The 13,971-nt window shown below is 39.5% G+C and overlaps 1 protein-coding gene across 1 annotated transcript; it reads right to left on the bottom strand.

The window, feature by feature from the left end:
- Positions 1 to 341: 341 nt before the first annotated feature.
- GZMK (granzyme K) lies at positions 342 to 10,343 on the bottom strand. Its single transcript, XM_055325822.1, has 5 exons — positions 10,240 to 10,343; positions 9,766 to 9,913; positions 3,396 to 3,546; positions 2,365 to 2,634; positions 342 to 714 (listed from the first exon to the last, which is right to left on the bottom strand). The coding sequence occupies exons 1-5, from the start codon at positions 10,301 to 10,303 to the stop codon at positions 541 to 543; spliced, it is 807 nt and encodes a 268-aa protein (XP_055181797.1). The 5' UTR covers positions 10,304 to 10,343; the 3' UTR covers positions 342 to 540.
- Between the last annotated feature and the right edge of the window lie 3,628 nt (positions 10,344 to 13,971).

Below are 13,971 nucleotides of genomic sequence, written 5' to 3'. Positions count from 1 at the left end.
ATATTTGGTTTTATGGCAGGTATTTTTGTACTTTGCCTCAAATCCTGTGTGGAACAAAGTGTGACAGAAATAAATAATAAGTACTATCCTAAAATTTGTATAAACCTTGATGATTTTTTCTTCACTTGAATTGGGGTGTTTGAATTTACTGTTTCTTAATTTAAAAACGCAGTTTAGGGTAAATCACAGCAGAAATCACAACATAAACCTGGTTGCAGGTGGTGCCTGGCTGAAGGTTTGTTTAATCACCTTTTGCCCTCTGGGGGAGTGTGAGTGGAGAGGGGAGCATATCATTTGCTGTATCCCGTTTCCATAAAAGACAAGGACATAGTCTAATTTTATTCAGAATGAAATCAGCAGAGTAAAAACACAGCAGTTACAGATATGAAAAAGAACTTGATTCCTTGACAAAATCAGTCCTAAAGGAATAGGAGTGGACCGTAGCTGTGCTCCACTTTACATACCGCTACATAGGAAGACAAAGGTGGTCTCTAGAACATCTTATGAAAACAAAAGAAGCAACTGGTGGATCCAAGAAAATCATTTGTGGTCATAGTCTGCATGAGGTGGCTCAAGCTTGCTTTTAATCCAAGCCTGGTATTTCTGGGTTATTAGGGTGTAGATTCCAGGCTTTTTGGCATCACCACATTCACGACCTGCAGAGACTAAAGCATAGAAGGCACCTTTGCAAACCAAAGGGCCACCTGAGTCACCCTAGAAAAGAAGAAAATAGATATTTGGTGAGAAGCTGTTGAACTTTTTCTGCCATCAATGACTCATTACTCAAAAGATTGTTATGTGGGTCCTTGGTTTCCCTGTGTCCTGAAAAGTGTCCGATACAGCCCCTTACTCAGTGTGGGTTGTCTCTGTCTCTGGCCAGGGCAATGATTCTGTCCATCTGTCTGTCTGTCTCTACATCCCTGTGTCTGTCTAGGACCATATTTCCATCCATCTGTCTGTGTGTTTGTCTATCTCTCTGTCCATGTCCCTGTCTCTGTAGGATTACATATGTATACAAAGATCGGTAATCAATGATATAGAACTTTATTCATTAAGGAATGAGTAGATAGAAAGTTTAAAGTAATTCACTGAAATGAAAGAAATGTTTAAGTTGTGAACTTCATTTTGGTGCTCACAGAGCTGACACCAAGTTGCTACTGAGACGGGCAGAAAAGAGAAATGTATCGTAGTAAATACATTGGTGTCAGGGACTCTTATTTTTTATCCTGTTTTTGCATTCACCTATAATTGAACATAATGTTCTGCACATACACAGCACCTCGTAAATCCATCCTCAGTGAACTGATTCTTGAGGACTCAGAACTAAACATGTAACTAAAATTCTGTCAAGGAAAATCACAGGGTGATAGGAGGGGGCTTTCAAATCTGAAGAGCAGCCTTTGCCTCTGCTGTCACTCACATTGTGAACTGCAGCACTTTGTGGTCTGGTTGCCATGGAAACAGAGGCTTAGGGGTATGACAATCTTGGGGCACAGCAGATACACGTGATCTTTAAAATCACCATGCTCTCCGCTCGACAATGCTTCATACAGTATGATGTGAATAGTGCATTCTAATTCCTTAAAAATTAGTAATCAATCCATCTGTGTGATTTGTCACCTGTAATCACAAACACCTATGTTGTTTTACTGCCTCAGGAAACAAAAGATTCTGAAAAGTATGACTCCTGTTCCTTTTAGTCAATGTGTCAACGTTATTTAAGAAACACACACGAGGGGATCCCTGGGTGGCTACGCGGGTTAGCGCTTGCCTTTAGCCCAGAGTGTGATCCTGGAGTCCCAGGATCGAGTCCCATGTCGGGCTCCCTGCATGGAGCCTGCTTCTCCCTCTGCCTGTGTCTCTGCCTCTTTCTCTCTCTGTGTGTCTCTCATGAATAAATAAATAAAATCTTTAAAAAAAAGAAAAGAAACACACACTATATATTTGAGCTTCTTGCATTTGAGCCTTCCAACACCTCTCTATTGATTACCCTGAATGGTGGGTTTGGGGGGAGGGGCGCAGAGAGGGAGTTATCTTTCAGTCACCACTAGTGACCTCAGCCAAAGTTAGGCTTTCTAAGGACTGTGACATCCCCCAGAAGAAGCCTGTAAACATTATCAGATATAGTCTGTCATCCTGATTAACAGACATTGAATGAGTACTTATGTGTTGGGGACGTTCTTATGAGTTGTTCACACTGGTAGATGAGAAAGAACAGAGAACTCAGTGCAGGACTGGAGAGGAACTCTCTGGAGTTGTGATTTTGTGTTCTCTGTCCCTCTCCTTTGTGCTAGGGAGCAAATGGAGCCTTGACTGCATATAGCCCAGCGCTCTGAGATGCCTATTTCACTGGCAGACTCTTACCTGGCAGGAATCCTTCTGGCCTCTGGTGTCTCCTGCACATACCATGTCTGCAGTTATAATAGGGTTGTGGTTGTAATAACTTGGGCTGTTGCAAAGTTTTCGATTTATGACAGTAACAGTGACTTCGCGAAGGGTATCAGAGATCCTTAAACATTGTGGGTCGGTGGCTCCCCAGCCAGTAACCTGGCATTTTGTTCCAGCTCTGATATCATTTTTGGAGCTTGGGTGGAGCAGCTGGACATATTTGTCAAGCGTTGCAGCCGTGTGAAGCTGACAGATTGAAAAGAGAATAAATGATCATTCATTCCCAGTAGTATTCTGCTATTAGTCTGAGCAATATATGTGTGGTCCCTCTGGTCTAGGAAGGCATCCCTCTTCTTGAATCTACTTTGGTGGTAGCCTGCAGCTGTATTTGTGGTTGTTGCTTTTCTGAAATGCTCTCCAACCCCTGTAGAGCTCAATGATGCTCGGGGAGGGAGCTTAGACAGAGCAGGAATTTTGCCCAGTCTTAAGCAAACTGGCCTTTGCTCTGCATTGGATGGTTTTCTGTGGAATAACATCCATAGGTCATGACTTTGAGGGCTGGGCTGTTTCCTGCAGGATAAGACCCTTGAGTATGGTCTAGACTAAGTTTGAACTAAACTAAGTATGGTCTAGACTAAGTTATAACTCACTTATGTGTCCCTGAATTCACTTGTCTCTGTTGCATATAGGACTTGTATTTTTTATTTGTTAATGATAAAAGCACTTGGGAAAAAGGCTTTCAAAGGGGGATCCTTGGATTTGTTGGGATGTTCCCTCCCACATATATGAGCATCAGGGCTGCTTTTCCTTGTTTAAACACAGACCTGATGCATTGGTGATAAATTCTTGTTTCTTTCAAAGCAGTATGTGGAGTAAAATGGGCCCTTCCAGGATATGTCACAATTACCTCAAACATGTGGCTGGTGCTAACAAAATGTTTTTATGTAACAACTGAACTATGGTGTATAAGAATGCTGGAGAAATGGAAGGAAGGCAACACTACATACCTTAATCAGCATAATGTCATTTGACTTATGATGTGATATTAATCTTGAGAATGGTATGAATTTTTCAACCTCAAATGTTTGTTTGGAGGCTTCATTCTTTGAGAGAGAGTGTGCTCCTAAAATCACTTTGAAAAACTGGACTTTTTCATGCCTAAAAAAAGAAAGAATAGAAGTAATAGATCAAATCCCAAATAGCCTAGTGAGGAAGAGAAATGGTGGAAGACATACAGGAACAAGGACCATCTCCAAGGTAACCTATATGGATTAGGTGGAGTGACAGAGGTCTTAGTGGACCCAAGCATGAATGAATGATATCAAAGGCCAAAAGACTTTCTCTCAGACCCACCCCGCTTCCCTAGTATCGCAAAAGAATATCAGGACTTATATCCTACTTATATCCTACTGTGGGGAAAAGAAGTAAAATTCTAATTGACTGATATCAAGTTTACAACAAAATTATATTAATATATGTAAAATGAAATTATGTTTCTCAAGTTGTGGGTTGAGATTTATACCCACCATTGTTAATTTTTAATTAAGGTAAAATATACAGAACATAAAATTTATAACTTAAACCATTTTTAAATGCACAGTTCCATGGCATTAAATATATTGACATTGTTGGTCATTTATCACTACCATCAATCTCCAGAACTTTTTCATCTTCTCAACATTAACTGTTTTAGTAACTAAAAGGTAAAGACTCAACTGTGCATTTGCTAATCTGGTATATCCAGACCTCAACCCAGGGCATCATGGGGAATAAGATCCATTATGTGGCTGTCAGATAAGCTATGTTCTGTCCTGTTAATTAGAAAGATAATTCAGACAAGGATAGAAAGCTTTCCTCAAGGTGAAAAATCACTCCTGATTTGAAATATAGATACTGTAGGGTTAGTAGCCACTGATAACTCCATTGTGGAAATTTAGAGGATATAAAAAGATGAGTAAGATAAAGAAACAACAGATGTTTTTCTGTTTTGTTTTGTTTTGTTTTGTCTTACCCCAGTAATATACAGCTCCAGTACCAGTGTTTTGATAGTGCCACAACTGATTTGATTCACTGCATGTTGAACAAAATTATATTTACCTCTAGTTATGAAAATAGAAATAAGTTTTTTTGAGATCTTGACAACACCTTGGGGCATTCAGCATACTATAAAAAAAAATCCCATTTTGATGTGTGCCATTAGGAATCAGCTACAAATCCGTTAGAAAGCAGGGAAGATTCTAAAAAGACTTACACTCGTTTACATTTAACTGCTTCATTGTCACTTGGAAAAGGGATCAAGATAGATTACATTAAAAACTTCCATACCCAGTCAGACGGAGAAAGACAAAAACCATAGGATTTTGCTTATATGTGGAATCTAAAAAAAACAAAGCAAATGAACAAACAGAAACAGATTCACGGACACATAGAACAAACTGGTGGTCACAGAGGGGAGGGGTGGGCGGATAGGCAAAATAGGTGAAGGGAATTAAGAGGTACAGAATTTCAGTTATAAAATAACTCAAGGGGGGGATCCCTGAGTGGCGCAGTGGTTGGGCGCCTGCCTTTGGCTCAGGGCGCGATCCTGGAGACCCGGGATCGAATCCCACGTCAGGCTCCCGGTGCATGGAGCCTGCTTCTCCCTCTGCCTGTGTCTCTGTCTCTCTGTCTCTCTGTCTCTCTCTCTAAAAAAAATAAATAAATAAAATAAAATAACTCAAGGGGTTGAAAAGTACAGCAGAGGGAATATAGTCAATAGTATTGCAATAACTTTCATGACAGTATGTGAGTATACTCATAGTGAGTATTTCATGATGTGCGTAATTGTCAAATCACTATGTTATACATCTGAAACTCATAATATTGTATGTCAACCATACTTCAATTAAAAATAAAAACAGAAGCACCTGGGTGGCTCAATGGTTGAGCATCTGCCTTTGGCTCAGAGGGGCAATCCCGGGGTCCCAAGGTGGAGTCCCACATCTGGCTCCCCCCGAGGAGCCTGCTTTTCCCCCTGCCTATGTCACTGTGTCTCTCATATGTAAATAAATAACATCTAAAAATTTTTTTTAAATTAAAATAAATAAACACACACATTCATTCACACACTCAGATTAAAGATTAATAGGAATTAAAAGCCACAGAAACATACAGAAAAAAGAAGAAAGTGTTGTATCAGGTTTGAAAAATAAGCTCAGGACTACAATGGGGTAGGTTTGCATATGGTAGGGCTCTGCTGGGAATGACCACTCTTCAGTTTCTACCAAAAGAGTTTATTTTGGTCTATTTTGGGAATTTCAGCTCTATTTGTTGAAAAGTTTGCCTATTGCAAAATCAGGATGGGGATGAAATTTCTCAAAGGATGTGGATCAGATTTCCTAGGATTGATTTAAACTCAAATTCAACATACTCATGAAACCCAAACTTTGGGGGGAGGGGACAGTGGAGAATGATAACAAATCCCCAGGACTACTGCTTTAACAGAAAAGATGGATACATGCATAAATAATGAACACAAGGATGGCTGTGGAGTATAAATGCGGGTGTAGAAGATGAATTTTGATTAGGGGATGGATGCTGAGAAAATTTTTGGTTTTCCTCATCTTTTGTCAATTTCCTTGATTAGTTAATGCCTTTGAAATATTTTGGTTATTTTTCTCTCCACTGGGACATGTTACTACTCAAAACAATGCAAACAGACCATGAATGGTTTTGGACTTTCCATTTCCTGATACACTTCAGCTGTAATCTATACTACGAAGGTCAATTTTTCTCCCCACAGGATACCTGGAATTACCTGAGTTCTAGGATGCCACCTCCTTAGCTAAACACAGGTCTGAATTCACACAGAGAAGTAATAAAGCAGTGTTTTCATTTGTTTATTGTAGGGTTTCTCCGCGGGTGGTCTTTGTTTCAGAATTATCTGGAGATGCATGTTTAAAATGCAGCTTTCTGAGTTCCACCCTGGACTTACCTAGAACAAAACTACATGTAGAGCAGGAATCAAGGTGTTGCTTAAATAATCTTTTTCTATCTACTGAAACATCATTTCTTTTTTTTTTTAAGATTTTATTTATTTATTTGAGAGAGAGAGAAAGAGCACCAAATAAGGAGGGTGGAGCAGAGGGAGAAGGAGACTCCGCACTGATCAGGAAACCCAATACCGGACTTGATCCCAAGACCCAGAGATCATGACCTGAACAGAAGGCAGACAGTCAGCCCACTGAGCCATCCAGGTACCCCAAAACATCATTTCTACTGGGCCTAAAAAGAACCCTTTCACAGTGTTGTTCAAGCTGATGTACTGTATAGCCCTAATTGATGGAAGAGTTCTTTGGCCAAAGATGACACACATGATAAGTAGGGAAACCGAGCTTTTGTGATTCCAAGTCCAGTGTTCTTTTCCATGAAACTTCTGGAAGCCCCATGCCAAGCCCCATCAGGCCCCTTATTTCCTCTGCCAGTTTACCTTGACACTGAGCTGTGTTTCTGCTTTGGCCCACTCCTCCAGGGCTGACAAAGACAGAGTCCTTACTCCCTGGAGGTCTTTTTAGTCTAAGAGTGGAAGGAATTACTTGGCTGTCAGAGAGGGATTGTTACAGTCCCATCCTCAACATGCCTTGGTCATCAGACTTGTGCCTCAGTGACTACCATGGAAGGTACAGATAATAACATGATGACATGATATAAAAGTTATTATGTTGCTCTGCTGTGCCATGTTTTGTACTAACAGTTTACATATTGTCCCTCAATATTAGGATTATCCCCACTTTGCAGATGAGAAGACTGATGCTCAGGTAACTTCACAAACTTGAGAAAGCCCCATCGATATTAAGGGGAGGCTCCAGGATGCAAATACAAGTGGGATTGCAGCTCATCTGGTTTGAGCCCAGGCCTGAACCTTCACCATTCCACTCTGGATGCCCTGAGTGGTCTGAGATGGGGTGAAGCCACATGAAAGGGGCTGTGCCAGTTCATCTAATTTATAGCCCAGGTAGGTGAGAGAAGTGGGGCTCAGTGTGTGTGGGGAATTCAGGAAGACAGTGGAAAACAACTGGTGAAAGTTTTGCTTCTGATAAATTGAAATGTTGAAAAGATTAGACAAGAAGTTTTTTAATGGGTTTCCTTTTATAGTTGGCAAGGCAACTAAATAGAAGGGCCAAGAGATGCAGTAAGGACTGCGTGGATGGGTAGAGAGAAGGGGGCACCTCAGATTTGGCTTCCTTCACCATGAGAGCTGAGCCTGGAGTTAGTAAGCTATTCCCCCAGGATACTTGGGAGTACATTTGTGGGAAGCCACCATTAAACTATTTCATAAATATTTTGGATTTCATAAAGCTTAATATTTTTCCAAGCACCAAACCGCCTACATTTTTACACCCAAGTGTCCTGGAGAGGAAATTTGATCCACATATTCTGGAGTTCTTTAAACTCTGGCCATTTAAAATGGTATTTAGCAAGAGTTGGTTTTTCTTTTCTTTTTTTCTTTTTTTTTTTTTTATTCCAAGATCTCTTTTCCCCAATTTGTCAGTTTGAGGACGCACTCCTATCAAGTCAAGTTCACTTGACAAAATTTTAAATTCAAATTAATAATATTATTTACTTTTGGATAGCACTTTATTGGCTTGTGAAGGACTTCACACACTGTGTTTATGGCTTAGAAAAAAAAGAAAGTCCTCTGATTTATCTTCTTCTTTCTATCCAGCCTTTGTTGAACATTTATAATAAGTCAAGGTCTGTGTCTGGGGAAGTTAGAATCCACCTGAATGTGTGCTGTAAGGATATTTGAAGATGTACGTATTTTGAAATGAATGAACATTTTTTGATAGTCACCCTCTGTCTGGCTGGTCCCCGGGAGACAAGTGCTCTAAAAGGGACAGAAATGATAGGGACACAATAGTGATTTCTATGACAGCTAAAACTCCATTTGAATGAAGTAGCCATATTAAGCTGGAGATTAGTAGCTTGCTATTTAGAAATAAAGCAGAAATTCTCACTTTCTGCAAGCTTCAAAATTTCTAAATTTGTGACTAGTCTTATTAAAATGGGGGCAATCGACATGGAGAAACAAATCAATTCAGTTGTTCCATAGCCTGGCAAGCAAACTATTATGGCTTTTCCTTTTGTAAAGGTTGCAGTTTCCCAAGAATTTGGGACTTTTTTAGCTGGGGTAAGAGAATCGCAGACTGAAATGTACTTTGAGAAAGTTTCTGTTCTAAGCATCTCAGGGAAATAGATCTTTCTTTCCTTGTAGAAATCATCTATAACTTTTTTTTTTAGCCTGCTGGGAAGCTTGTTGCCCCCTTACAGCTGTGATTCCCAAACTGTGGGCCTCAGGCCTCTGGGGTGGGAGGTGGGGCATAGGAGTTAACATAAGAGGTCTAAAAATCTATAACAAAGCAGGCTTCTCCTACATATAGCAATAACAGCTGCAACTTATTTGTGCTTACTGTATGCTAAGCATATTAAAATATTCAAATAGATACTATTTAATTCTCCAAACCCCATGAAGCAGGAACTACTATTATCATTCTCCTTTTGTAAAATGGGAAAGTAGAGGTGCAAACCCAGGCTGCCTTATGAGGTCAGGAACACCGCTGCTCCAATTCCTACCATTGTTGTTGCCTTCCCTGGCCCTCCACAGAGGACTTGGATCTGTCCAATGGCCTGCCTGGGAGAAGTGCCCAGATCTCCTTGAAAATGAAAACTCGGATGTGCAAGAGAGAAAGTAAACTCCATCTGTTGATCAGTAATTAGAGAAGCTGAGAGTAGATCAAAATCTTGCCATTCACCACAGCATGGATGGACTTAGAGGACATTATGCTTGAAGAAAAAAGCCAGAGAAAGACAAATACCATATGATTTCACTTATATGTGGAACCTAAAAACAAAACAAAACAACAAAACAAACAGTAACAACAAAAAAGAGAGAAACAGACTCACAAATACGGAGAACAAAGTGGTGGTTGCCAGCAGGCAGGAGTGGGAGGATGAACAAAATGGGCAAATAATTAAGAGCTACAAACTTCCAGTTAAAAATAAGGAAGTCACAGAGATGAAAAATACAGCACAGGGAATTGAGTCAATAATACCCTTAATCACGGTGAGCCTATCATAATGAACATAATTATTGAATCACTATGTTTTATACCTGAAATTAATTTTAATATGATATGACAACTATATTTCAACGAAAGAAATACACATATATGTATGATGGAACTGTTATTCATACCCCTTGACATTACATCCCTGTTCATCAAACATTACTGTGCTCATTAAACTTAGAATGTTAGAAACATAATTCTCTTCTGGGAGAAGTGAGCTTCGCTTCTAGCCGGTGGAGGTAAAACACACAAGCCCAGAGTAGGTACTCACCGAGGGCGGCAGTGGGCTGCTGATAGCACCCATTGTGGGTGAATCAGCACTCCTCCACAGAGATGTTGGCCGCGGTACTGAATGGAGGCCATGAATGGCCTGGAATGTGCCAACACTTCTCTCCCTCCAATAATCTCCATGCTGAAACCTGCAGAAGAAGACCCAAAGATTTAATATGAAAGATCCAAGAAGATTATTTCATGTAATTCTTTTGACAGTCATTATATCATTTCAAAGATTTAAAAAACACTACAATCACCTAATAGCTATTATAATTTTACTGATAAGCAATTGTATAATACACTTAATAATATATAATTGTATATAACTTAATGATTTAATGATAAATATAAGTCATAATAAAGTTTAGAGGGATAGACATGGTTGTGAAAAATCATTTTAATTTAACAGTAACAACACAATCACTAGAAATTCATTTAATGCACAGATGTGGTAGGTATAGGAGATACTTACACTGTGCAGTCATGTAAGCTCCAGCAATTAGGAAAAATAGAGGAAAAGAAGAAAACTTCATCATTTTAATAGCTGTAAGAAGCTTAGATGAAATATTCTGACTGGTGAAGGGAGAAGGTTCTGAAGACTGAGCTTTGACTTTGAAAGTTTAATCTTTCTCACCACAAGTGTTCCAGACAGTAGTGTTGGAACGTGAATGTTGGTTTTTCACACCTATGTTTAAAAGTGCTTCTCAATTTGAGGAGACCAGATCTATGGTTTTAGCACTTTTTATATGTATATGCAATAAAGAACTCATTACAGGAGGTAACTATCTTCAATATCTGTATGAGTACTCATGTTATAAATGGTGAAAAAGTAAAAAATATCCAAGTGATAAGAACTTAATAAAGTTGCAGACAGAATCCAAAGATGTTCATTGCTCTATGGCAATACATATTATTTTTCCTGGTGGAAAAAGGTGCCTATCATATTTGGTTTCTCTCTATTTTCAATTTGGACATAGATTTATTATGTGGAGAGACATGGAACCTTGCACAAATTGTGATTACATTGTAATAGGGCTTAGGTAAAGTCCGAACATCATCCAGAAAAACCCATATATTTTGTAGCAAACTTATTCTTACTCATACTATTTACTCTAAATTTGACCAAAATTGTATTAATTTTAGTTACACTTTTGAGAGGTTTCATAATATATTAGAGAGGAACAAGAGTAACATATTTTTAATTCCAAGTCTCTCCTTTATACTCATTTTTAATTGAAAATAATCATGTGATTATCCAGGGCATTGATAATATCTTTTAAAAATCAGAGACCACATTCCATAATTCTCCCCAAGAACAGATGATAATCTTTTGCCAGGCTTTCTATGGTACTTTCTCCTTCACTACCAAAGCTATTAGACTTAAGACTCTACAAGATTCTATTTGTGCTTCATATTGATCATCAGCACAAATTTCATAAAATGAGTACAAATAGATAAATCTGGCACTGAAACCCTAATCCAGAAATACTGACCAAGATTTACCTTGAATTAATAGAACTTATTTTCTTTTTTCTAAAATGTATGCATCCTATCCTCTTTTATATATATATATAAAGGAAAATTGAAGTCCAGAGCTGTTATACTTGGCAGGTTGCAAGAAAGTCCTACCAAATTGTTGCTTTTTTAGCATAAGACAATAGGAATAATAATAAACAATATTATAAGGGTATATGCTATATAATTTAATTATATAAGTGCAGTGTCTTAAATTATTTTCAAAATTCTCTTTACATGATTATTTATATGTTTTCATGTCTTCTTATGTTTGCGAGGCAGGCAAGTCAACTATTATATTACAACTGAAGAAACAGGCTCAGGGAGGCTAAGTAGTTTATCTAAGTTTACACAGCATATGGAACTGGAACCAAATTATTTGCTTGACCAAAATAATTTGTATGTCAATAAATACACTGTCAGAGCACAGAATTTGAAAAATATCCTGTTTTCACCTTACAAGGATACAGCAATAGTAAAGTTCTTCTGCATGTTAAATAAGTGGAATTAACAACAAAACAAATGTAGAATAGTGACTTCCTGTTGCAGAGTCCTGTGGGTGAGACAAGGAGGAGCCGGATTAAGAAAAGCCACAAATTTATTATATGTGCTGCTGAAGCGAGCATGAGAAAAGCCACAAATGTAAACCAATTTGTTAGTGCCAGCCTAATGTCCTTATGAATTTTCAAGTCATCCTTGTCACTGCTAATGTACCTTAAGGAAATCCCACATAAGCCACTTTTCCAAGCTGTAAAGTGGACCTGATGATTCCAATTATCTGCTATATCCCAGTGATGTTGGGCACATAAGGGAATTAACGTGTGACCTGCGGAAGTGGTTTGAACTCTAAGGAGGAAATGAACTGTGTAAGAGGCAAAGCTTCATTTCTGGAGGAGTTGGGAAGCATGGTTAAAAACATCTCTCAGCTGCTTATTTCTGTGTAGAGAAGACTAATATGCACCTAGCTTTTTCCAAATTGCTAAGCATTTTCAACTGAATTTCCAGGGAGGTGGCCGTCAGTCTTGTTTTGTGGATGGAGACTTGCTGGAGATTACAGAGCTAGCAGGTGGCGGAGTCGGTTCTTAAACACTTATGTGCTGGCCCCGGGCTCGGGCTCCATCGTTGCTTTCAACCTGACCACATCCCTCCACTGCCTTGGGAAGTCCCTGAGGTTTAGTCGTGCTGAAAGATAAGCTGGCTCTGCAGAGGGGGAAAGGGATTTAGCCATATACACTGCAATTAGACATGGGTGAGATTCAGTTCAATTGGGAGGACAGTCTCATAACTCTTTCTTGTAGCTGACCTGGAAAATTCTGAGAATCAATTTGGTTTATAGTAATGAGTTATTTGCTTTTGGCTTCAGACCGATGGACCAGTTAATAGTATCATTTGTTATTATATTCAGGATCCTGGATTTGAGAACAGTGAGCTGTGTAACGTGATGAGCTCGGCGATCCAATTTATTTCTGGGTGTTGGTTTTGTTCTGTTGAGTCTGCTGTGGAGAGAGCCGTGTTTGCTTTGGATGGGGCTTTGCAGCAGCTGTGCTGGGCTGAGCGAGTGTGAGGTGGTGCTCAGCGCCAGGTTGGCTTCTCGAACCAGGGACCTTGCGTCTGCCTTTGCTGCGTGATGTTCAGCAGTCCTCATTTGCTGCTCTGAGAGATGCTGTTTTTGAGCACAGAGTTTTTGTTTTCCTTCATCCCTCCTCTCTCTTTTGATCCTCCAATGTTTTAGGAGACCCTCATAGAACAGCTGTCTGCCCAAAGACCACGTGTGGTTCTCTCCATTAGGCTGCTTTCTTTACCAGACTAGACACCTGCTTCATCACGTTCATTAGCCACGCCCTCTAAAGCCATGCTGCTCAGAACATGGTCCCAACTGTCTCCGTCCGTGACCTGTTCATCACCCACCAGGGGCAAACTGAGGACAGAAACCAAGTCAGTTTAGAAGAAATTATAGCCATTTATCAGGGCTCCACACTAATTTATTTTAGTTAATGAAATTCTACTTATTATCTGTTCAGTCTAACCATAAAACAGGGCATATATTCTTTATGCCTTTTATAAAACTTAATTTTTCTATTCACTTATGTTGCATCGTATAAAGTATCAGTCCACAGTGGACTGACTGAAACCAAACAAAATAACAACAAAAACCCAAAACACCTGGTCTTCTCTGCAGGTAGTTTGACCACTGCTCTGCAGGCACAGCTGCAAAGCAGATCTGTTTCAAGCCTTTCCCTTCTCTTCCTTTTTAGCCTCCTTTGAAAAAATTTCCCAAGAGAAATTTTTGAGTCTTGGAGATTTCCAAGACTCCCCTGGCTGCCCAATCCTCCTCAGTCCTAGAATTTGGCAGAGTTCCCCTGGGTCCTTCCTTTATGGCCCACCACCCGAAAGCCTTGATTTCTGTCCAATAATGGCTTAACTCATTTGGTAAATGAATCTGCTAACAATTATAATAAAGTATGGCAGTTTTGAAAATTGGCTGGGAATGGTTACTGGGGTGCCATATGATGACAATGTGTCCAAAGGTCCTAAGAAAATATACATCCACTTTCACATTCCACCCATGCCTCTCTTGAGATTTCTTAAAACGGATGAGCTTGAGAACAATCATTAAGGAAAGCAAAGTTCCCCTTGACTGGGACCTGGGCTGGGGCTTTGGCCTGAGCCTCAAGAGTAGAAGGTTTCT

Source organism: Nyctereutes procyonoides, unplaced genomic scaffold (assembly GCF_905146905.1).
Source record: "Nyctereutes procyonoides isolate TBG_1078 unplaced genomic scaffold, NYPRO_anot_genome, whole genome shotgun sequence".
Taxonomy (NCBI): Eukaryota; Metazoa; Chordata; class Mammalia; order Carnivora; family Canidae; genus Nyctereutes; species Nyctereutes procyonoides.
The sequence above is the reverse complement of the archived record's forward strand: the minus strand, read 5'-3'. Positions and strand labels throughout refer to the sequence as shown.

Coding starts and splice junctions, on each gene's coding strand:
- GZMK (XM_055325822.1), bottom strand. CDS start 10,303: ATGATGAAGTTTTCTTCTTTTCCTCTATTTTTCCTAATTGCTGGAGCT. Junction 9,914..10,239: donor AGCTTACATGACTGCACAGT/GTAAGTATCTCC, acceptor CTTCTTCTGCAG/GTTTCAGCATGGAGATTATT. Junction 3,547..9,765: donor GCAGCCCACTGCCGCCCTCG/GTGAGTACCTAC, acceptor TTCTTTTTTTAG/GCATGAAAAAGTCCAGTTTT.